The sequence below is a fragment of the Dermacentor albipictus genome, chromosome 3, assembly GCF_038994185.2.
Source record: "Dermacentor albipictus isolate Rhodes 1998 colony chromosome 3, USDA_Dalb.pri_finalv2, whole genome shotgun sequence".
Classification (NCBI taxonomy): Eukaryota; Metazoa; Arthropoda; class Arachnida; order Ixodida; family Ixodidae; genus Dermacentor; species Dermacentor albipictus.
In genome coordinates this window covers 181,613,374-181,638,594 of record NC_091823.1, presented here as the reverse complement: position 1 = coordinate 181,638,594, position 25,221 = coordinate 181,613,374, and the positions used below count along the sequence as shown (strand labels likewise).

Here is a 25,221-nt window from a genome sequence, read left to right as displayed (position 1 = left end):
TGACACGTCGAGATTACGGTGAGTGGAGACGTTCAGACTCGCGAGGTGCAACGAACCGAGTAGACGATGCGAGCGCCGGACCAATGGCGAACCGTGCTGGAGTCACGTGGAAGGCGTGGCCAATCATAGGCTGCGGCACGACCTTCAATCATTTGCTTTTTGCGCGCTTGTTACTGTATCGAGGACATCGCTGAAGTGGGTGATTTAAAAACTGAGAAATGCGCTTTCCAATGAAACCAGGATGGCGGCGCTTGGTCGCGCCGTTCCGGAGATATTGCAGCTTGAAAAACGCTGTTCTTTCTTGATTTCCGCGAGATTTTTCGCCACCTTGGCTGATAAAACAAATTGTTTAGAGCACTTCTAAGTAGTTTACAGTGATGATATTTGGGAGTCAGATAGAAAAAGGGTTATAGGAACTGAAAATGTGATTTTCAAAAAATCTATTTTTTGGCAATCTTTCGCGATGCGAGAGCCGCGTCCCCCCTTAGCTACTTTTAAGATGATACTGTTTAAGCGGGTACGTTTTATTAAAGTTTTACTGTATTCGGTATTCACACACATCCACATGCTGTTCTTTCTGCTATAGGCTACGATGACAAAGGTGGAGTCGGCACCGTAGCCAACAGTAGTGTATCCTTTAAATTTGAAAAAACATGTCACCGAACAACAAGAAGCTTGACAGTGAATGTAAAAGCAGTTAGGCCTAATGAGAGCACAGACTTCTAGGGCTGCCAGCAGATTGGCGTGCGAGAGCGTTGGTTCGTGGCTGCGAGATAATAAAAATGACAGTGGTGGCGGCTTCAATTAATGATGTTTCCGACCTATAGACACGGCAAAAATCTGAAAAATCAGATGGCGAAGGGTTTCAGCATACGAAATTTCAGACAGGGCACGTAGTGGCACCCGAATTATCAGGCACGTCCAAAAAATCACTCATCGACTGTGCCTGGTGCACTGTAGCACAGCAAAGGGATGAAACATCGTGAACTCACCCACGAGTGTGAAATAGCCACAGAGTTTGGCACATCATGGGTGCCAAAACCAGTAGTGACATCTATGTGAACATCCAAAATCAAGTTTGAACTGTACCAACATTCGGCGGGCGGAGTGTTGTGTGCACCACCCTGCTCAACCATAGCCTTCGCAGGGCAAGGAGCAGAAGGAGCGCAAGTGCCGCGAAGGCCAGCTTTGATTGCCAATAACTCCACTTCTGCTGAATGTACTTTTCGTTGCCAAGTATTTCTGAAATAGTGTGTTTTAATGTGAATTGCATTCTTGACTCGGATAAAATGTGGTTCAGAACCCCTTTAATGCAAATGGGACTGCCATGCATCTTGCAGTCAGCCTGGTGAAGCTGTCACCACGTTGACACATAGGCTGCATGCATCATTCCAAGGACGGCCTCTCACCACCCACTCCACCACGTAGCGGCAAATTTACGCCGTGGCCATACTGCCAAAGCTGCTAGGCCTAACCGGTGTCGCTTTATATGCAACAAAAAGTTGCCGAGTCGAAGTGGCAGCAACGTTGCTCGGAGCTGCCTAAAAAACCAAGTGGCACACATTTCAACATTCGATCACACGTACCAGTAATGTGGTTTTGATTTCCTAGGCTGACAAATGTGAAAATAAGTGTCCTTTGACCCCTTCTGTACCATGCTATTATCCCAAATTCTGACAAAATATGCCAAATTAATTTTGAAGACTCTAGCTGTCAACATGTTTTACTTCTTCAGAAAGAATAAATTCACTTCTTGAGCTATCCCATGGATTGCCATCTATCGAAAGCATGACTAGGCACCAAGAAAACAAACCAGTCTGTGGCATTCCTAGAAAATGCAAAGTACCACCGATGAGCTGAGCAGCTCAGCCACGGCAGGGCTAAACGAACAATGCACACTGCAAGTGCCCTCAAGACTGACCAGTGTCCTTTTGGGCCACTTCTTCGTGGGTGGCGTGCAGTCGCTCTCTCTGCAGGCCGACTACCCCGAGCAGCTCCGAGTAGTCGTCGTCAGGCTGCTGCTGCTTGCTGGGAGACTCGCCCAGGCCCTGGAGTGGCGGCTCTTTGCTTCGAGGGGCCAGAAACTGGTGTGTGCCAGCCGCCAGCCGCGTGACTGCCTCGTCATATGGTGGCGGATGCCGTGGCCTTTCCGACGGGGCCTGCACAGCTGCTGCAACACCCCGTGGCCTAGGGGGGCAATCAAGATTACGCATCCCTTAACAAATGCTGCTTTCAGCCATTCTACGGGACAGGTTGCGCGACAAATTACAACTCTTTCACAGTTCTATCATTAGGGTGAAGCAGGTTGCACCTTTCTTTTTTTGAGGGGGGGTGAGTTCAGCTCTCCCCACAACTGGTCAACAAGAACACTTTCTCGCACATAAATTTATGTAGTTATTTATTTATTTATTTACACCAATTCTACACCGCCCTATCAGGTACTATAGTAGGGGGGGGGGGGAGCACACACACTGAAACAAATACATCAAGTACACTTACAAATAATCACACTGGTATCAATAAGTAAGCTTCTTGTGTTCGAACCCATGTGTTGAAACCACGGTAATGTGTTTCTGTCACATGTTTCGGTTTCTCTTTCTAGCCAAGCAACCTCGTACTCTCCCCTCTCTTTCTCATTGTCTGTCCACCAGTGTTGCAGCATTGTACAAGCACCACGTCTTTAAGATGGTTGATATTGACATGTGTACCTACTTCCTTATCTTTTTCAGGTGACCGCTTTTCACCGCCTAACAAATGTTATCGCACAGCGCAGGATGCGCCTGCACTGAAGACGCACCACGAAGTATGACAGCTTCATGTTGTGCGTGCTGAGGTCATATGTACACAATTTCTTTCGCCGCAACGAGACACCGACGGTCGAGAAGATTACTAACGAGTTCTCAAAGCGTATGGATCTCCCATCACTCAAGCGGTGTACTATGCATCGCCTACTTGTCGAGAACGAATTCAAGCACAAGAAGAGGAGCCGCAATTCGCTGCTTATCGACCAGGATGACATCGCTGAATGGTGGAATCGCTACCTTCATGACGTGCAGGATGTCTACCAAGTTGACATTTACAAATTCCCTGTGTTTTCCAGGTTTTCCCAAGTGCCTTTGTAAAATTCCCTGAGTGACACAGAGCTTTGTTTTACATCAAGACAGGCTGACACCTTGTTGGCCGAGGCTAAAAAACAACTTAATCTAGTTTGAATAGCAAGGAGTATCATTTGTTTTATTCAAAGATAAATCACAAGGGAGGGGTAAGTAAAATGCGCAGCGAATGAACTATCTTTGAAAAAATGGTAAAACTTATTGCAAATCGAGCTGAAGATTCTCAAATATGAATAAAATGGGGATGTATACAGAATCAAATGTTTTCGAATATCAGTTACCTTTATCCACTGATAGCAAGCTCATTGGTATCAGGCCCGAACTTTGTCACAAGCGAGATTCTCTCTCAACACTGGTGTGTCAATCTCAACTGTCCTGACATACTCTCAGCCCGTGCATGACGCTTCAGTGTTGGGTTTCACTGCCTTACAGAGTTTATTTTGGTTTGGATGAAGGCGGCAGGCTTCCTTTCCCATTCATTCCTGTATGCATAGGTCCTTTTTGTTCTCGTCTTCCTTCCACCGTGCGTTTGCCCCATGAGCCATTTAAAGCATGCCATTTGTCAATTGCACAGTCAGCATTCGATTTTTCAGACTTCCTTCGGGCCGTGAAAACATCCGTAAAATCGGGCAGTTCGGAAAAAATGGATGCATGTCTTTTACTGCCACTACGGGCTCCATTCGCCAGACGCACATCTAAAAAAGCCTGCCAGTACACTTATTAGGAATATCTGTGCTCGTACTGTGACATGAGATAGCGGGTAGACGCGTGTATAATTAAGGAACACATACTATGTCCCGTACAATTGCCCTTCCCACGCTTATGCTTTACCGCATAACATTACTGCATTGAGGCGAAGCTGACTTTCGGGACCCGGCATTATGCAATGCGCCCTGCTTTCTGAGCTTCGAAGCCAATCGCGAGGACCACAAAGGTGGTATCTGTGCCATTGCTGACAGCAACAAATTCGTTCAATGAAAAACACGACGCCGAACGACAAGAAGCTTAATAGCGAACGTGGGAACAGCTAGGCCTCGCGTTTACTGTGGTGGCGGCTACGGCTGCCAGCGAATTCGCATGCGAGCGTTGGCTCGAGGCGGCGAGGTAATAAGAATGGCGGCAGTGGTGGCTTTGACTAATGCCGTTTCGGACCTGCGGTGACGGCAAAAAGTCTGGAAAATTGCATGGCGAAGGGCTCTTGCATCCGAAATTTCAGACGTTCTTATACACCGACTCTCTGAGGTACGTGGTTGTGCCGCTATGGTGCTGCGAAGCCATCTGATTATCGGGCGTCCGGAAAATCGGCGAATGACTAAGTAGGTTCGACTGTAAGAGCAATACAGTGACATGCCCCTGTTAGATGGCCTGCTTCCAGGTAGTTGTGCTGCCCCTGCTGTATTTTTTCGACCACATCATCGGCACCAGAGAGCCATTGGAATGTTGTCGCTGCCTCTTGAAAAGTGCGCCACTCTTCTTGTTTTGTCCTTTTTTTTTTCTTCTTGCTGTGCGCGACACCACCTAGGGACGACGCAAAAAAACTAATAGTTATAAATTGCAGTAGTCACACGTACTACTATTTGAAAACGTGTTTGGGCTCGAGAAGAAAAAATGCATTTTTTTAGATAACGATTTCATTAATTTTGAAGACGAGAAACATTTTGTTTTCTGTCTGCAAGCAGATGACAAACAACGGAAGTAAACTTTCGGGGAGGTCACCGCTTCCCGATTGGCTGTCTCTCCGCCCTACTGTCACAAATTTTGCATACTGCAACTTTGCGACGTTGCAGCAACTGAAGAGAACGCGTATCGAACAAAATATTTCCGATCACGCCCCTGCACTTCAAAGCGCAGTCACGTCGTAGCCATTGTTTTATTTGTTTATCTGACTGGGCCAGTAACATGGATGCAAGCACAATTATTTACTATGAATAGCTCTGCTAGCATTGTACTAAAAATGCTGAGTAATGTTGAATGTGTTTTATTGAGCGAATTTTTTAATTCAAAAGCCGTCACCATAGCGACGGCCAGATTCAGACAATGACATTGCTGAAGTAACAAATTGTGAAAGTTGCAAAAGCTCTCAGTGCACTGTTTTGTTGGGAGCTCCATTCACTGAAAAATGTCTGTACCGATGAAAGCATCAGACAGGAAATGACACGCCACTGCACAATGTTATTCGTGTTCAAAATTTGTACCAGCATATGTGATGGGCAACGAAACCGTCTGCTTATAAGACTGGAAGCCTGAAAAATGCAACAACCTAGCAAGGTGTTTCACAATATGGTGCCCTTTCATGTCCACTTCTGGTGAGCTGCCACATGCACTGATGCATAAACATGAACAGAAGTAAGAGGCAAAGTTACTCTGCAACCCACATGACACTTTTAAGAAAATGTATTTGTAAACCTTTCTGTTTTCATAGGTGATTAAAATTTGTTTTGTGCAAGTTGGCAAATCGCAGAGTAGGCAGATTGAGAAAACGACGTAGACCAGTGAGAAAGGCTTTAATGAGATGGAAGAGGCCAGTCCTAGAGTTTACAAGAGTTGGTGCTTTGAATGAGATGGGTTAATGAAAATGTGTCAAAAAACTTTGCTGAAAGAAAACTAGCAAAAACAAATGCTAATATAAAATAAAAGGACAGAAATAAGAGTAAGCACAAACATGCATCGAAGCATGCACATATTCACACACAATTGCAAAAACTAAAAAAACCTCAAATATAAAGAAACATGGGAAATAAAAAAAATTAGACAAAGACAAGAAAACATACACCGTCACATTTACAAACAGACGCGGGTAGGTGTATTAGGAGCGGGTTCACAAGCTGCTGTGCCTACCTTCTCGTAAGTTTATGTTTTCTTACCGTTCTCTTAACACTGTCTTAGGAATTTTTAATTGCAACATATCACGAGAATCAAGAAGCAGTGCAGAGCTGTGTTGTGGGAAAGCCTATCGAGCGCTGGCAACACATCCTATGCAAGATTGTGTCACAGCACGCATTCCACAGCTTGCGCGTGCAGTGAGCACTGGTGGACAGTAATCAATCGACGGTGCCAAACAACACTCGAACACCGCCACTAGACACTCGGCAATCTTACTGCTGACAACGATCGTTCACACTAAGCTGACGGCAACAAACCTTTGCCTTGGAGGCTTCTTTAGCAAATACTATTTTCTGTTCAGACACTTGTAGGTTTGTTTCATGTGCGCACGCTTTTCTCGTTTCTCCTGAGAATGGTTTTGCTCCATCACTTCACACTATCCGACGAGAAATGCAGCAACACCGTACGCGAACACACCCGCCGCTAAGAGTAGACAACTTTGACAAACTTTCCTCGTCGTTACTCAGCAGCAAAATAAAACAACCTGGAACAAACATGCAGGATGTGTGTTTGTAGCGGTGTGTTGCCGTGGGATCCTGTTTTGAGGCAAAGCGTAGCGCAGCGTTTCTTCGCCAGATCACAGCTCAGAATAAACGCACACCTGCAATGTTTCTTCACTGGATCACAGCTCAGGATAAACGCACATGGCACAAATGGTGCATTGTAAGCTCGCTGTAATATTTCCGGCATGACAGACCATCACAAACAGTTCGGGAATTCACTCTGACGAGGGGCTGACGCACACAGCTGACGCGACTTGGCCCAATTCAAAGCGAGCGCGGGCGGCCATCTTCTGGTAATTAACATTTCATTCCCTTTCCTTGCGGCCTCAATAAAAATAAATGGCACAATAAATAAGTATCTGTAAGGCATGGCTAGACAGCAAAGGAGTAAGGAATGAAATATAGAAAACACTTTTTTGATGTGACTATTAATAGATACTTTACAGCCCATTGAATGTAAGCCCACAAAATGTGGCAACCATATGGCGCAAAATGTAGCAAATAATTAATTTCTGAAATGAAAGTTAATAAATCTGCTTGCTATCTTTCAAAGATGACACATTATACTTCATTCTGCAAAAGGAATTTCGGTTCTAACTGAAATAGGTGTTGAGATATTGAGGCCTCAATATAGCACAGGGCCAAAAATTCATTTTTTGAGAGAAGTACAAATAACAAACAGCACTAAATTTAATGAAAATTAACAGATGTTTTGCATATAATTACACATATAAATTCCTAATAACCACCAGGAATGTAGTCCAACTGCCTTCTGCTGTTTAAATGTCATGTCTTCAGTGCTCCTTGAACACTGTCTGCCATAGCCTGATTCCGAGCACATTCATTTTCCCTACGTTTGTCCTTATCAGCCATACGTTTGTTGTTCGTTCAGGATTGCTGGTGATGTCCTCCTGTGGCCTGTGTTGAATCGCATTACTGCCTCTGCCAAGGCAGCTTCCACAGTGAGTAGTGATGCATGGCATTGCTTTGGTGCAAGTGACCAGGAATGTGAACTCTCATTATTGTTCTGAGTTTTACCTCTCCGGCACCGCTCAAGGAGCTTCCTTTCTTAGAGGCACTCATAAATGGGAAGCAATGTTTTGCGCACATGAGTGGCAAGTTATACCTGTGTTTGACAGTAGGCTCACCTCAGGCTGCTGCTGCATTCTGCCGGCAACAAGAATCTGGGCCTGTTGGGCCCAGACTGTGATTAGCGACTTCATCATTGGAAGTAATGTGGCAATATGTCGTCATCCCAGCCTTGTGAGTTGCCTCTACATCTCCTTTAGGTGATATCAGTGCCCGACCGTAGTAGGAGCTCAACTTTGTAGTGAGGTCACCCGTGAGCCTTCCTCTGCCACCAAGGTTCTCTGTCCCCTTGTGTTTCTTGATCAAGTTGCGCAGGGCTGTGCTCATACGCTTAGCACCTGATCTTCTTTTTCGATCTTTATGTAACCCTAGACATCAGTCTCTAGCAAAGCAAGAAAAGTGCAGCTGTCGCCATCAGATAACACTGCCGTGTAGCAAAGGCCAGCTTGCACCTCCATTTCTCCAGCCTTCTTGTCTGTGTTCTTTTGGCATGAATGGCTAGCCTTCCAAGCTGTGTACATTGGGTCATCATTGGGTCCCCACTTACAGCCGACCCCAAAACTGCTAAAACAACGTAGTCAAGCATGAGCACCGAGAAAAATTTGACAACTGCACCTATGTAATAGTTCTGCGGAAACTTGCAAGGTGGATGAAGCAACTCGAGAAGCAGTTGGCAAAGAATGAACGCTTCATTAAAGGTTAGTGTAGCTTTTATAGTCTATCTTGTGACGCCACCGCAGCCACTGCCGATTCACAAGAGGCATGGCCGGTGAATCTAACAAAACAAACACGTGTCAGCGGCGCATGCTGATTCACAACAATTCTTCCCCCTTATGGATTGAAGCGGTCCGGGGGCCGGGGCTTCCGCTTCGACCTACGCAGTGTCACTTCAGCCCGGTCAGTCACTTGCGGCTCGCTGGTAGCAACCTCGGCTTCGGCCTGCTCGTCTGACGGCGTTCGAATGTCGGTGCCTACTTGAGCCTGACTGTGACTGCTGTCGTGTCCTTGAGACTGCGAGTCTGCCGCTGCGTTCTGGCTGTCTTTAGTCGTCGGTACTTGCATGGGGGCCTCGGGTTCCACCGCTTCTCCTTCCACGCTGGTCCTCCTGGTTTTTAGCTGGTCGAGGTGGCGGCGATGTTGCTCCCCATCCGCAGTCTTTACCGTTGCCATTCGCGAGCCTTCAATGGACTCTACCGCGCCTGGTTTCCATTTGTCACCCACTCCGTAGTTCTTGAACCAGACGTCTTTGCTCAGCGGTTGGCCACTGTCGCAAGCACCTGCAGAAGGGAATGGTTGTGACACGACGTTGTGCAATAAAGAACGTGGCTTATATCCGAGAAGCATAGAAGCTGGGGTTTGCCTATTCGGCAAGGGAATGCGCCGATAATGCGAAAGAATGTGGTCCAGCCGAGCTTGCAAACTGCCGTGTGTGTTTTTGTTTAACCCCTGTTTGACAGTCCGTACTGCTCTTTCCACCAGACCATGAGACTGCGGTGTGTAGGGAGCTGTCCGCAAATGAGCGATGCCATTGCGCTTCATAAATGCCCTGAACTCTTCGCTAGTAAACTGCGGCTAGTTGTCTGTCACCAGGGTCCTCGGCAAACCGAACCGGCTGAACATAGTCTGCAATGCTTCAACTGTCTTTGCGAACTGGCGGTCTCCATGGCGGTAACCTCGATCAATTTCGTATGGGAATCAACCACGATCAACAACATGTTACCTTCCACAGGACCCGCGAAATCGACATGGACCCTAGACCACGGCTCCTCTGTGTCCGGCCAAGGCATGGGTTGTCGGGCAGGAGGCATGCTGCCCCATTCTATGCATGTTGGACATGCGTTGACAAGCTTCTCAACGTCCCGATCGAGCCCTGGGTACCAGAAAACAGAACGTGCCAGGTTCTTCATGGCCGTTATCCCTTGATGTGCATCATGCAGCATACGCAGCATTGACTGCCGGGCACTTGTTGGAATAACCGCTCGATGGCCCCAGTACACAATTCCGTGGCTGTACGTCAGTTCGTCTTTCCTGTGCATGTACACGCGTAACGGCTCCTGAGCCGGTTGCAAGTAGCGTGGCCAGCCATTCTGAATGTAATCGTGGACTTGCGCGAGGTCGCTGTCGTCAACAGTCATTTTAGCCAGGTCACTCGCCGACAGAGGACAGGTATTGAGGTGATCGGTCAGAAGAACATACTCATGAGCGTCATCTTTTGCAGCCTTAGTGTTGTTATGCTCTTGCCGCACCGGTAAACGGCTGAGGGTGTCTGCAGGAATCAATGTCTTTCCTGGTTTGAACTGAATTTTGTAGTTGTAGGCACTTAGCAAGAGGGACCAATGCTGAATCTGGGCAGCGGCCATGGCGGGAACGGGCTTGTCGGGGCTGGAAAGGCTCAGAAGAGGTTTGTGATCTGTAACAAGCGTGAAATGATTCCCGAGCAGATATTCCCGGTACTTTGTAACCCCGAAGACAACTGCCAATGCTTCTCTTTCAATTTGCGCATAATTACGCTCAGCAACTGAAAGCGTTCTCGACCGGAACCCAATTGGTCGATCTTGCCCATTTACTCTGTGATATAGCACTGCGTCGACGCCACACGACGACACATCGGTTTCCAAGATAAGCGGCTTACTTGGATCGTAGTGCGCCAAGAGATTAGCTTTTTCTAGCAGCCGCTTTATTGCTCGGAACGCGTTATCTTGTCTCGCTCCCCACTGCCAGCGTGTGTTCTGTCTTAGCAGTTCATGGAGCGGCTCTAGAACACTGGCCAAGTTTCCCAGAAATGAGTGGCAGTAGGTCACGAAGCCCAAAAACGCCCGTAGTTCCGCAACACCGGTTGGCTTCGGCATTTTCATAATTGCAGCAATGTTGCCGATCTTGTGTAACAATCCGTTGGTATTTATACGATGTCCCAGAAATTTAACTTCTGCTTGTCGGAACATGCATTTCTGCGGATTCAGCTTGACACTGTGTTGCCGGAAACGTCTGAAAACTTCACGCAGTGTCTCGCAGTTGCCGTGTTTCTCCGCGACTCCCACATCGTCCAAATATACTTGAATGCCTGGAATGCCTTAAAGGATGCCGTCCATACGTCTCTGAAAAATCGCAGGAGCAGAGGCTACACCAAAAGGAAGCCTGTTAAAGCAAAACAGACCTTTCGGAGTGTTTATGACCAATATCTTCTTCGTTTCCACGTCAAGCGGCAACTGACTGTAAGCATCCTTCAAGTCGATGGTGCTAAATACTTCACCACCGTTTAGGTTTGCAAAGATATCCCTTATTTTTGGCAATGGGTACTGCTCTGTGACAGATGCAGCATTTGCGGTCACCTTAAAATCACCACACAACCGAATGGAACCATTCTTTTTGATAACGGGAACCAAAGGCGTGGCCCACTCTGCACTGTCGACAGGCGAGAGAATGCCATGCTTAACAAGTCTGTCTATTTCATTTGACACTTGCTCCTGCATTGCATACGGCACAAAATGTGCTTTGCAGAACCGCGGCATCGCATTTTCCCGCAACCGCCCTAGACCTGGCGTAAACAAATCGCCGAACTCCTCTAAGAGTGCGCTAACCAAAGTACTGTCAGGGACATTTTGCTCACCAGAGGTTTCCTCGCCGAGAATGCTGAAGACGGGCCTTCCGCTACGCTCAAATGCGCTGATGGCATCTTGCCCGCACAAGTTCTGGCCATCGCATTGCAGTACGGTTAGAGTTGCATCTAGGGTCTTTCCCGCGTACAAGACCGGAAGCTTCAGCTGACCCCTCACGAAAAGCTTGCCAAGAAAGCAGGACAACTGCAAGGACATCTCGCGGAGCGCAGGCCAGGCATGCCGATGCTTGCAGTATGTTTTCCACGTAATGATGGAGACAGGCGATCCGGTGTCCACTTGCATTGTCAGCGGAATTCCACTCCAGCAGAGGGCGCGAACCACAGGCTTGACCAAGTTTACCGACATCGTGTACAAACTCAGTAGACAAAGTTTGTTGCCGTCGCACTCTGAAGAATGCTCCTCACAAAGGGCCACCCCTTGTTTCTATACACACATCTTAGCTAGGTGCCCTTCACGTCGGCAGCGAAAACACTCTGCCCGGCGGAACTTGCACTTTGCTGCCTTGTGCTTAGTGCTACCACAGCACGGGCAAACGACGTCTTCGCTTGGTCGAGAAGTGCTAGGATGAGTCTTGTGGTAATACGGTTGACCTTGCACTTTGCTCCTCACGGCATGGATGTCACCATAATCCTGTGTCCTCTCTATGCGATCAACATTGAGAGCTCCCATGTCTGCTGCTAACGCTATATTTTCGGCTTCTTTCAGCGTCAGCGAAGGCCTTGCCAAAAGCTTCCGACGAACGCCAGCATCACGTAGACCACAAACAAGTCTGCCTCGTAGCATCCTGTCCCGTGCCTTGCCAAGGTTGCAACTGCAGGCCTTCTTCCGAATTTCCACAATGAAGTCCTTCGTTCCCTCGTTGGGACGCTGGCATCTGGTAAAGAACTTGTAGGACTCCGCTATTTCGTTGCCCTGTGGCGCAAAGTGTTCTGCCAGCAGTTTAAGCAGCTTCTCGTAGGTAAGGTCTTGAATCTTCGCCGGCGCGCACCGTACAGTAATTATGCCGACTGTTGCCGTGCTTAAGGCTGCTGTTAGCAGGGCTCGTCGTTTCCTTGAGTCGACAATATCGTAAGCTTCAAAGTAGGACTGCAGACGCACCTGGTAAGTGTCCCAACTGTCTTCCGTTTCGTCGAAACCCAGTGGTCCGGCGTGGGCCGCCATGGAGCAGGCATGGCCCGGTGGTGGGCAGCCTCATCGCCACTGAAGTAACTCGAGAAGCAGTTGACAAAGAACGAACGCTTTATTAAAGGTTAGTGTAGCTTTATAGTCTATCTTGTGACGCCACTGCAGCCACTGTGGATTCACAAGCGGCACGGCCGGTGAATCTAACAAAACAAACACGTTCCAGCGGCGCATGCTGATTCACAACAGGGGAGAAAAGTAAATAAAGAGAAAGCGAGACATCCACCCGAACGTAGCTAAGTGCTACAAAGGAAAGCCCTATGGGTTCCTCGAAAGAAATGCTTCGCAGTTGAAGAAAAAGAAAATTTCAACTTTCTTCAACTGCGAAGCTTGTCTATTGAGGAACCCGTATCGGTTTCCTTTGTAGCACTTAGCCATGCTGGGGTGGATGTCTCACTTTCCCTTTATTAATCCACGTGTCATCCATGAACCATCAAAAGATACGGCGTTGTTGTTAGTGTTTCCCAAGTTCAGCACACTGTATAGTTCCTGACATTAATTTAGTTTTTTGCAGATTAATTTTTAGACCCATCCTTCTGCTTTGCCTCTCCAGGTCAGTTTTCAGGTCTCCAGGTCAGTGAGCATGCACTGTAATTGGACCCCTGCTTAGTAACTCAGGGGACCAATTACAATGCATGCTCACTGACCTGGAGAGGCAAAGCAGAAGGGTGGGTCTAAAAATTAATCTGCAGCAAACTAAAGTAATGTTTAACAGTCTCAGAAGAGGACAACAGTTTACGATAGGTAACGAGGCACTGGAAGTAGTAAGGGAATACATCTACTTAGGACAGGTAGTGACTGCAGATCCGGATCATGAGACTGAAATAATCAGAATAAGAATGGGCTGGGATGCGTTTGGCAGGCATTCTCAGATCATTAACAGCAGGTTGCCATTATCCCTCAAGAGAAAAGTGTATAACAGCTATGTCTTACCAGTACTCGCGTACGGGGCAAAAACCTGGAGGCTTACGAAAAGGGTTCTACTTAAATTGAGGACGACGCAACGAGCTATGGAAAGAAGAATGATGGGTGTAACGTTAAGGGATAAGAAAAGAGCAGATTGGGTGTGGGAACATACGCGAGCTAATGACATCTTAGTTGAAATCAAGAAAAAGAAATAGGCATTGGCAGGACATGTAATGAGGAGGGAAGAGAACCGATGGTCATTAAGGGTTATGGACTGGATTACAAGGGAAGGGAAGCATAGCAGGGGGTGGCAGAAAGTTAGGTGGGCGGATGAGATTAAGAAGTTTGCAGGGACAACATGGCCACAATTAGTACATGACCAGGGTAGTTGGAGAAGTATGGGAGAGGCCTTTGCCCTGCAGTAGGCGTAACCGGGCTGGTGATGATGATAGTTCCTGAAGGAATTGTGCACTTTTGGTCATCACTTCTTCGGCTGCATGAACCGCTGCAGGGGTCAATTTTTTTTACACATAGTTCTGAAACGTCTTGTTGTGGAGACCATAGTTAAAAATGTTCACCACCGAAAAAATATAAGTGCTGTCTGCTGGTTCCCAGTGCTCTGCCTAGCACACACTGCCAATATATTTAGAAGGAACAGGTTCACCATCTGATCGCCACGCATAAGCGGTGAGCTCAACGTGGACGCAACGTCTCTGCAGTAGAAACATGAGAGTAAGTTTCACAGCGAGGCCGTATACTCGCTCACCTTTCTTGAACTCAACGTTGCTGCTATCACACGCTGCGCACTTTACTAACTTCGAAAGCTGGTTTTGCAGATCGAAATTGACGATCGTGAACGCGTTTCGCCAAGCGCACTGTCGAACACACTGCTGTCTCGGCTAAAACAATCCGATTTCCATTTTGTCGCTGCCATTGATGCGAGTTCCTGGAGTTTTTCCTCGGTTCGAATCCTGTTCTGCTCCTCATCGAAAGGCTGCAGCATCACCGTGTCACGGCGGACGCAGCCGCTGTTGGCTTCGCGAGCTGGCGCACACACGCTGGCGCACACACCGTTGTCACCAACTTCGATGCCTTGTTCACTCGATGTAGCGTCTACATCACCCTCGCCGCATCTTGGGGAAGTGCAACGACCTTTAAAATTACCAACCATCGATTCCTTCTACTTTTTGTTGCATTTATTCAGCGTATGATACTTTCTCGCTCACCCGGGCATTGTTGTGTGCTTCTCAGTTGCTGCGCACAGTTTTTCAACATAGCGCCTCAGAGCGATGGCGGCACGCGGGCCAGCTTGCCTAGCAGATGACGTCGTCTGGCTCCGCCAATCGGGCGGCATGGTCTTCTCATGTGGGCTCGTTCAGCCAATAGGGAACAAATATTGTGCTTTTCTTTATTGATTAAATTGACCGGCAGTGGTGGGAAATGTAAGCAGGAAGGCGACTCTTTCAAACGAGACCGAGATGGCAGCGATATGCAGTGTGAAACGGCAGCTGCGTGACGAGAAGGGCCATATTGGGGTTCATTTTGGCTCGTATTCAGCCTGAACTCATCGTGCAAATTATTACTTCACCTAAAATGATGATTCTAGAAATGAGAAACTTGTCAGATAGGCAGAAAAATTGTAGATTTCGAAAATAACACTTTGGAAAATCTAGATTTTTTTTCACCATTTTTTGCTTTGTTTTTAAGACCCATGTCTCCCTTTATATCCAAAGTTTTTATGGTGTGGTAACCGTCTGTCATTTGTCTGAGAAGTGGCCGCTACATCAATGCGCGCCATGAAAGGAAACACTTCTACTTTCACTTGCATATTGAAGTGAAAAGCCAATAGTAAAAGAAAATAATGGAATATAACTGCCACATTAATGTTCCTATTTCTTTTCCCAGCACAATTTACAAATCGAATGAGCTATCTGAGGAGACAGTACATATACCTAACTTCTTGGACAGCAATGACATGACAACCCGTCACCCTATAGTACCCTGTGACCCTGTTTCCATCCTTTATTTATTTATTTGATTTATTTATTTCCAACACTGTTAGCCCTTGCGGGCTGTTACAGGGGTGGGGGAAAAGAATTTTCCACAAACACGTAACACCAGTTCCGCAATAAACAAACAATGCATTCAGCAAGCACATGTCAGTTTACGCTCAAATGATTCAGTTGTGTGCGTTTCAATAAATACATGTGCACCAAGTTTGTTCCAATCGACTAGTTTTCACAAGAAAGGAAAACTTGAAGGCATCAACGTGCGGCACATGGGGCATTACAGCATGAGGGTGACCTGTACGTGGGGACACTTGTCCAGGGAAACGCCAGTCTGGAGCCCAATTTGAATTTATTGTTATCCAGTTGGTACAAGAATTTCACACTGGCTATTTTTCTGCACGTTGCGAGTTCGGGCGAACCGGCACGAGATAATAACGCAGTTACAGACTGCGTCCTTTGATAAGCATTAAAGATAAACCGTGCGGCTAGTCTTTGAATTCGTTCCAGTTTAATTATAAAGTCCACTTGGTGCGGATCCCAGACTATACATGCGTATTCCAGTGTGGGCCGTACAACTGTTTTGTACGCTTTGAGCTTTACCTCGGGTGTAGCATCTTTCAACTTTTGCCTTAACAGACCGTGTTTGCGTTGAGTAGAACCACAAATGTTTCCAATGTGTGCGTTCTAATTCAAATTGTGCGTGATTGTGACCTCAAGATACTTAAGCTTACTAACATGTTGAAGTGGGCTATTATTTATTCTGTAAGAAAAAAGCAACGGGGTCCTAAATTCTTTGCAAGCATTCATTCAACAACATTTGATCCTGGACATTCTTAACGCGACAATAAATAAGGCAATCATCCACAAATAGACGCAGTTAAATGTTAGGATGCAAGTCATTAGCAATGTCATTTACATATAACAGAAACAAAATTGGTCCTAAAACTGAACCCTGTGGCACACCAGATAAAACAGGTAAGGAGGATGATCTTTCGCCTGCTATTTGAACATATTGCTTTTTATTTGTAAGGTACGCATGGATCCACTTCACAATTTGCGTATTAACACCAAGTTAATACAATTTCTCATTACGTTTTGTATGACACACCCGGTCAAAAGCTTTCGAAAAATCAATTGCTATAACATCAATTTGTTCGTTGTTAATTGCGATGCTGAAAGCATGAGACACCTCAAGAAGCTGCGTCACTGTTGACAGACATTGGCGAAAGCCATGCTGCTTACCGTAAAATAAGTTGTTACTTTCTATACATTCAACCAGATGTTTCGATATTATGTGTTCTAACATTTTACACGTGGAGCATGTAATGGAAATTGGCCGATAGTTTTCCGCCAATAACTTATTGCCCGCTTTAAAAATAGGTACGATGCGTGCAAGGAGCCAATCTTCTGGCACACCTCCGATACGAAGTAACACTGCAAAAATTCTAGACAAAAAATGTGATATCCATTCACAGTTACTCCTTGTAATCTCGTTGGGTATTCATCAGGGCCACAAGATTTTTTGGTATCCAGTTTTAACAACAATGCTAGAATGCCTTCTCGAGAAAGTACAATATCATTCTGTCGTCACACAGCAACAAACCATCGCTCGAATTTATGGGGTGCCCATTACTGCCCGGTGTAAATACAGAGTTAAACATACTGTTAAAAGCCTGTGCGATCAAAGCTGGTTTAATGCAGACATTTCTGTCTACCTTAATTTCATTAATGTTGCACATAGAACCAGATAAGTAATTCCAGAACTTCTGAGGCGAGTTTTGCAAGTAATCCACCAGTGTTTTTGAAAAAAAAATGCCACCTTCGCATCTTTTAATTCTTTTCTAACCTGCGTACTGAGACTGGCTATTTCTGCAAACCGCCTTGGCATCCTTCTGCGTGCACAATTTAGTCGCCGCTTCAAATGAATAACGTTTCTAGTTACCCATGGACTGGGTTTTCCTATGCGCTTTTCTTGGGCACATATTTTTCTAAACAGGCACGAACAACTGATACAAAGTATCTCCAAACCCTATTTATGTCATAATCAACCGGTATACAGTCGAACCTCGATATATCGAACAGCGCGGTGATCGCAAAATAGTTCGATATAGCCAGAATTCGATATATAAAATCACGTAGAAAACGCGTCAAAAACTAGCACAAATCAATCAATGAACCAATCGTGGCGCAATAGATACTCACATGAAGCTTCAAACAAAGTATTTATTTCGTTCGCTGAAAGTACTGAAGCAGCGTAGCCTGCTCCATATTGGAAACCGCGTGCTTGACCACGGGGTCCTCAACATAGTCCAAACGGTCCACAAGAGACGGTCCAGTGCCTTCTATTGCGCCGCAGTAGCGGCGTACAACGGCCAAAGCAGCTACAGCCTCAGTTGCAGTCGGGAGCGGGGCAACATCAGCGCTTGCTGGATCAGCCTCGGCAGCGTCTTCGTTTGGCCGCTCAGCAGTCACTTCTGCCGCGATCTCACGTCTGTTAACTCCGCCACTGTTCCGGTGCTGTCGTCACCGCCAACGAAGTCCTCAATGCACATGCTGTGTGGCTCAGCACCGACAAAGCGCTCCAACTGGCTCCACGGCCGCCTCGATCATGCGTGCACGGCGGGGGCGCGGGCGCGCGTGATTGAGGCGGCCGGGCTGGCTCACGGCCGGTCTCTAGGGGAGCGCGCTCTTTAGAGAAGCGCGCGAAGCGCGCGCTCTCCTCGAGACCGGCCGTGGCTGGCTCCAAGCCGCCGCGTGTGTATGCCGCTACGTTCAAATGGCGCCCTCGGCGCAACCGATGTGGGAGCTGTCGTATGCAGCAGTCTAGAACGCCCATCGTGCCGCCGCTATCTTCGAGAGTGTTGCGGGAAAGCTCGCCTCCTGTCAACAGAGCGCACTTGGTCTGGGGCGGCGGAGTTCGATATATGCATTTTACATCCGGCCCCGTTCGAAATAAAAAATTAAAAATGCATGCGATTTTCCACATGATATAGAAAGTGTTCGATATACGCAATAATTCGATATATCCGTGTTCGATATATCGAGGTTTGACTGTATTATCAAGAGCACATTCTAAGTAGTCGGTAACTGACGTGTCGTCAGCCCGATTAAAGTTATACACATATACAGAGGGATTTTTTTCTAATTGCGTGTTTCGTATACTTAAGATTGCTACTACTGTTTTATGATCTGATATGCCTTCCTCAATGTCGACACTATAATGAAATGGTCCGTTAGTCAAAAATAACAAATCCAGCGTAGATTGATTTTGCCGCTGTGTCCTGGTCGGCTCATGAACTACCTGAATAAAGTTATGCTTAAGCATAATCTCAAACATTATATCAGCGCTAGGCTTTTCCACTGGCCCCGTAATTCTCGAATCCCAATCGACACCTGGTAAATTAAAATCCCCTGTTAAAATAATTCTACTTCAGGCATTCGTTATGTTATTTAATGCTGGTCAAGCGCATACGAAAATTCAACAGGGCTTCCGGGGGCTCTATAGACAACGCCAACTAGCAAAATGGTATTGCCAATAAATAGTTTGCACCACACACTTTCATGCCCATTTATGGACGGCACAGTTTCATATCTGAGTGGTTTCTTCACTAGAAGAGCCACGCCACCGCCTCGTGTTGCTTTATCATTGTGGATTACATTGCAAGTGCTTGGAAATACCTCATGGTCCTTCACGTCACTGTGCAACCACGTTTCTGTTATGGCTATGAGCTCTGCGTCATGAAGCAATGACAAGTATTCAAGTTGTTCTACCTTATTCACTATACTCCGTGCATTAATGTTCAGTAACCTTATTTCGGGGTGCCTTGCACGTCAGTTAACTTTTTCCGTGGCAGGTGATCATTTATTGCGCAGTCTCATGCGCACATTCTGCTCAAAGTCCCATGTGTAAGCAATGCTGTTGATGAAAAGCTCATCGTGAACAAGATTGACCTCTGTGCCATCGTGTTTATCAGTCTGAGCTGATTTCCAAAATAGTCTTCTTTTTGCGACTGTTTCCGGCGAATACTCGTCAGAAACACTAATTTTCGTTCCTTTCAGTTTCTTGCAGTTCTTAAAGTTTGCCACCTTTTCATTGTAATCTTACAATTTTAGGATAACAGGTATATTGCGTGATGGTTTCTTTTGACCAAGCCTATGTATTCTTTCAACTGATGAAATCGTGACGCCAAGTTTGTCGGAAAAAATATTTTTTACAACTTGCTGCTTGATGTCTTCACGCGTTTCATTTTAAGTCTCGGGAACACTAAATACAATAACATTATTTCGTCCTGCCCGGTCTTCTAAATCAGTTAGTCGCTGTTGTTGATACTGAACTGTTCGCTTAACATCTTCCATCGTTCTTTCTAGAATTTCCACCCGAGCACATTAACTCATACCGTATTTTCCGGTGTATAAGACGCGGTTTTTTTCCCAAAAATCTTGCTGGTGCGTCCTATACAAGGGTGCGCTTATATGCGAATTTTTCGTTTTTTTTGCGGGTTCAGAAATTACTCAGGTTCATGCTCAAGCTTTTTTCACCGAAAAAATATCACTACCAATGATGCGGTAGTAGCACGGTTAATACTTCAATACGGGGACCGCCGTGCGCAACTTTTTTTAGGTGAACTTTATCATGAAACGGCGGGGATGACGACTTCCAGAATCGCAAACACGCGGTCGTTTCGGATGCGCAAGCAAAAGTAATGTGAAATTCCCAAAGATGGCGACAGTCGCGCTTCTCGACATTGTCAAGACAAGCCAAGCCGGCGTTCTTTTTTAGTCATTCTTTGCAACTTCGCAACCGTGTACGTATTACGTCTGTGTTGGTGACTTCGGCATGTGTTTTCCACTACCTACACCTGTCGTGCTCGGTCTTACTACAGTATGCCACTGAAGTTGCGCAAGAGCTACACCGCAAAGTTCAAATTATCTGCGGTCGAGTATGCTACCGAAAACGGAAATCGGGCTGCGGGCCGCCATTTCAACGTCACCGAGAAGATGATTCGCACGTGGCGACAGTCGTCCGCCAAACTGCAGGCGATGAAGAGCGGAAAGAAGGCTGACCGCGGGAAGAAGGCGCGGTGGCCTGAACTTGAAGACCGGCTCCTCAAGAGGGCTCTTGAACAACGGGCTTAAGGTAGGGCTCTGTCAACCGTGCAGTTGCGCTTGAAAGCACGCACTTTGGCGAGTGAAATCGGTGCCGCTGATTTTGTTGGTGGGCCGTCATGGTGCTATAGATTTATGCAGCGCAAAGCCTTGTCAATAAGAGCGCGAACGACAATGTCTCAACAACTACCAGACGATTTCGGAGAGAAAGTGGAGAAGTTCCATGAATTTGTGAAGAAGGAAGTCGAAAAGAATAACATCATCGACAGCCACATCGTAAACATGGACGAAGTGCCTCTAACATTTGACATCCCTATGTCAAAAAGTGTCGCTCAGAAAGGTGATAAGACTGTCACAGTACGAACAACTGGGCACGAAAAGTCTCACTTCACTGTCGTACTTGCGTGCTGTGCTGACGGAACAAAGCTGCCGCCGATGATAATTTTTAAAAGGAAAACGATGCCAAAAGAAAGCTTTCCGCCTGGTGTTATTGTCACAACTAACCAGAAGGGCTGGATGGATGAGCAAATGATGGGAGTTTGGCTCGAAAAGTGCTTTTCGAAGCGTCCGGATGGATTTTTTCACTCCCGGAAAGGCCTTCTGGTTATGGATAGCATGCGGGCGCACATTACTGACTTGACACTGAGGCAAATCAAGGTGAATAACTGTACCCCTACAATAATACCCGGTGGTTTGACGAAGGTTCTACAGCCTTTGGATATTTCCGTCAACCGCAGCTTTAAAGCTATTTTGCAACGTATTTGGGAGGCGTGGATGACGGAAGGCGAGCACAGCTACACCGCAACTGGACGCATGAGGCGCGCTTCTTACAGCGAAGTTGGGAAGTGGGTCCATGAGGCCTGGAGTGCTGTTAGAGTGGCAACCATAACTGCAGGGTTCCGGAAGGCTGGCCTGCTAGCTTCATCGCCAACCGAGCACGACGACAATCAGACCAGCGGTTCTGAGTATGAAGAGAATGCTTCAGCCGCGTTGCCTCCAGAAATGGGCGAGCTTTTTGAGAGCGCATCCGAAGATGAAGACTTCGATGGTTTTAAGTAAAAATAAAATGTTGTTACGGACATATGGGAGAGTTCTTTCGTCGTATTTTTCTTTCTTTTTTGCTAAAACGTGGGCGGGTATGGCGTGAGTGTTGCCTTTTGCGATCACTTAGCGTTGCTTAAGAACTTCTCACAGGCCGCCGCGGTGGCTCAGTGGTTATGGTGCTCGACTGCTGACCCAAACGACGCGGGTTCAATCCCGGCCGCGGCGGCTAGAATTTCTTTGAAGGAGAAATTCTTGAGGCCCGTGTACTGTGCGATGTCAGTGCCCGTTAAAGAACCTCAGGTGGTCGAAATTTCCGGGGCTTTTCACTACGGCGTCTCTCATTGCCTGAGTCGCTTTGGGACGTTAAACCCCATAAACCATAAACCAAGAACTTCTCACAGATAGGTAGGTAGGATAACTTTATTTAGCTCTACGGAGCTTTTATGCGATCAGATGAGTCCACCCATGGTTCATTTCGTGATGGTCGATCAAGCGTGTTTAATTAACCCTGACTAGCCTAAGTGGGTAAATTGGGGTGCGTCTTATACACGGGTGCGTCTTATATACCAACTTTTTCAATGAGAGCCTTCATATATGGCGAGTGCGTCTTATGCAAGGGTGCGTCTTATACACCGGAAAATACGGTAATTTTAACTAAGCTCTCTTCCAAACTAGCAAGCCTGTTGTCCATTTGAATTTGCTTATCCAAAATTTGTTTCAGCATTTCTTCCACAGTTGGGCCAGGGTTTGTTTCTACGTCTCCGGAAAGCAAGAGCTTTAGATTTAACCACCACATGCTCAAAACGTCAATACACTTCACAGGGAGCGGCAGCACCAATAGACATAGGCAATTTGACCGTAGTCTTGATACATGAGAGTAATAACCAACCTGTAAAACAAGCTATGCGTGGTTATGCGCCATTGTGACTGCCGTGCTGCCGCCCCCACTGAAGGTAGTGGAGTGCAGTGTTGGCTTTATATGCCCGCTGTCCGTGGCCGATGTCACTGCTGCTTGACGATCCAATTGGTTCATCCAGGTGACGTCCACAGTTGATGAACTGGGTTCCGCACTGCTGACGACCCTTACCTAATGCTTTGTGTTCAGATTGCACTGGTAGTCATGTTTTCCTTTCATAACTGCATTTTCACTGAGGCTTTCTTTTTGTACGTATTGTTTGCATTACCAACCCCCCTACCATATTAGCCTATGAGAGCTATAGGTTTTCAATATGAATGAATGAATGAATAAACTAACAAATAAAACTGACGATACAAAATACACTGCATGTGCTTGACATATAATACAGCAGTAAAATCCTATGGCAATATAACAAAGAAAGTCAGTTCAACAACTATTGGCGCTGCAAATATGTGCTCGTAGTAAATAAGAAAAAGGTACAGGTGCAGTCACAATTTCTTCCGGTAAGCGGTTTGATCGTGCACAGTGCAAAGAAAAAATGTGCACTTGAATAAATTTATACGGCAGTACTTCAAAATTAAAAATGAGCAACACAGCAAAGAAGACGTCAGGAGAAATCAAATGAGAAAAGAAAATGAAATGGGGAAACAGATGAAGAGCAAAAATGAATGGGGGGTTCCGAGGGAAAAATGAAGAGAAAGAAAAGAAAATTAAGGGTGTGAAAATATTCTAAATTGCAAATACAAATCGAATAGTCTTTGGTATTCAATTTGTGCTCAGTTAGAACATACATGAGAGAACACAACAGTCGTTGCTGCTCACAGCGAAAGCGAGAAAGAAACCACTGTATGTGGAGACATTTGCAAAAATGATTCTGCTCAAGGAGAACCAAAGCTGTGCAGAGACATGCTTTAGCAAACACTTGGAGATAAGTTCTGCCGATTAGTTTCCAGTCATTAAGTAAAAATGACTTACCGTAGCTGCGCACGAATTTGCTGTCCCGATTTAGGCATGGCAATCCCCCCCCCCCCCCCCCCCATTTGGACAATCTCGCCAAATTTTATATCTTTTTCAAACGATGTGCGTTTGTTGTAATACTGCACATTGCACTTTCAACCAGCACTACACTCTGCTACATGCGTTTGGCGATATGCTGTTTCCGTGTTTCATTACTGCCGTGTCAGAAGGACCAGATAGGACGACTTTTCCTTGATTCCTGATTTACAAGCTTCTCAGTTGAAATGACTCAGTTAATAGCATTAGTAGTACCAAATAATTTAATTTAAATCAGCCTTTTGTAGGAAATATAGCTAGTTCGTTAATCCCATCAACTCGAATTGACGGCTAATTCAAACTGCTCTGTTGGTGCCAGCAGAGTCCCACATATTTGAATAGAGAAATACTCTTATGAATTTTAACTCCAAAAAATGTGCAATTGTCATTTGCAAAAAGATTTCTCACTCCTATGGTCCACTTTTCGGACAAACCTGAGCCGAAGGCAAAAGTTCGATGGGTCGCTAGCTACCATAAATATGAGGAGGAAAGATGTGCGGGAAGCAGAGAGTGAAGCGGAGCAAGCAGAGTGCCCTCCTTTCCCATCCGGCTGGATGGGAAGCAGCTCTCAGCGCATGTTACCATTTGTTCACCTATGCCCCCTCCAAGCATGTGCTTCGTCGCGCTCCTCACCTGCCTTGATATGTTTACTGCAGATTTTTTCAACACCTAGGGTTCTTAATGGGCACCCAGTGCACAGTACACCTGACGTTTTTGCATTTCGCTCCCGTCAAAATGTGGCCAGGATTTGATCCTGAACCCTTGGGCTTAGAAGCGCAATGTCAAAGCCATTGCGCTACCAGGGTGAGTGGATCTGAAGTGTACTTATCTCTCTTGCATATAGTTCTTTCGCATCTTCCTTTTATTATTGTGCAGTGTTCTGGTTCGGAGATTTTTTATATAATTGCATTTGTATAGTACGCGGGTTTTTCAATTTTCTGAAAAAAGCGTGTGTTTCATTTTCTATTAGACAGATTGTAATGCACAGCTTGTAAATCTTTAGCTCTGTATTACCTGCACATTCTTATTCTCTAGTGCATACACCTGTGAAGTAAGTGCTGTCATTGGTGTGTGCTGCATAGTGTGGTGAATGTACAATGTGGTGTTAGAGGCCTAATCAGGAGGCCCTTAACGTTGCCTTTAGTCTCCTGCATACCGACAATCCCGTACTGTCAAACAAATAAAGATAAGAACTAGTCATGCTGTAACAGCTTTCTTTCAGCCCATAAAATAAACTGGTTTAACAGGCACTGCAGTGACTCACGTGCTGCCAGCCTTGGGCACCGTGCTGGTGGGACCGCAGCGCCTCAACAGGAAGTGGACGTCTGATGCGCAGCGTCCCCAGCGGGCAAGGAGCCGCAGCGGCCGGTCCGAGGGCGCCAGGGGGCGCTCTGAACGGCGGCTGCGCTCAACGAGAGCAAAGCGGCCCGTCTGTGCGGTCGCCTGTGCCAGTGCGTACACCACATCCTGGCAAGTAGTGGCTTCAGTCACACCACACACCACCCGCTGCGGCCCACCTTCCAGCCACACACGCAGCTCCATTCGGCCATCTGCTAAGCACGGCTGGTTTCAATACAGGCCTCTCCTGCTGCAACACCACCTGGTAACACAACAACGAGCACTCTCGTTGACGCCCATTTTTTTTTATTGTGAAAACTCAATGGTGGCCTAAAAAGGGTGTCGAGTGGAACAAGAATATCTTCCCGATGCTGCAAAGCATGGTGCAGAAAGTTTGCTAGCTCGGAAACGATAACCATACTTCATTTAAGCAAATTTCTGTAATGGTCATTAACAACA

General features: G+C 46.4%; 1 protein-coding gene across 5 annotated transcripts in view; it reads right to left on the bottom strand.

Moving 5' to 3' along the window:
- The window catches only part of RASSF8 (ras association domain-containing protein 8), a 97,749-nt gene that overhangs the window by 48,952 nt on the left and 23,576 nt on the right, over positions 1–25,221 (bottom strand). For all 5 annotated transcript variants that reach the window (XM_065450172.2, XM_065450175.2, XM_065450173.2 and 2 more), the window contains 2 exons: positions 24,689–25,024; positions 1,922–2,187 (listed from right to left, as the gene is read on the bottom strand). In XM_065450172.2, the coding sequence (XP_065306244.1) occupies positions 1,922–2,187; positions 24,689–24,966 (544 nt within the window). In that variant the 5' untranslated portion in view covers positions 24,967–25,024. The remainder of the gene's footprint in view (positions 1–1,921; positions 2,188–24,688; positions 25,025–25,221) is intronic.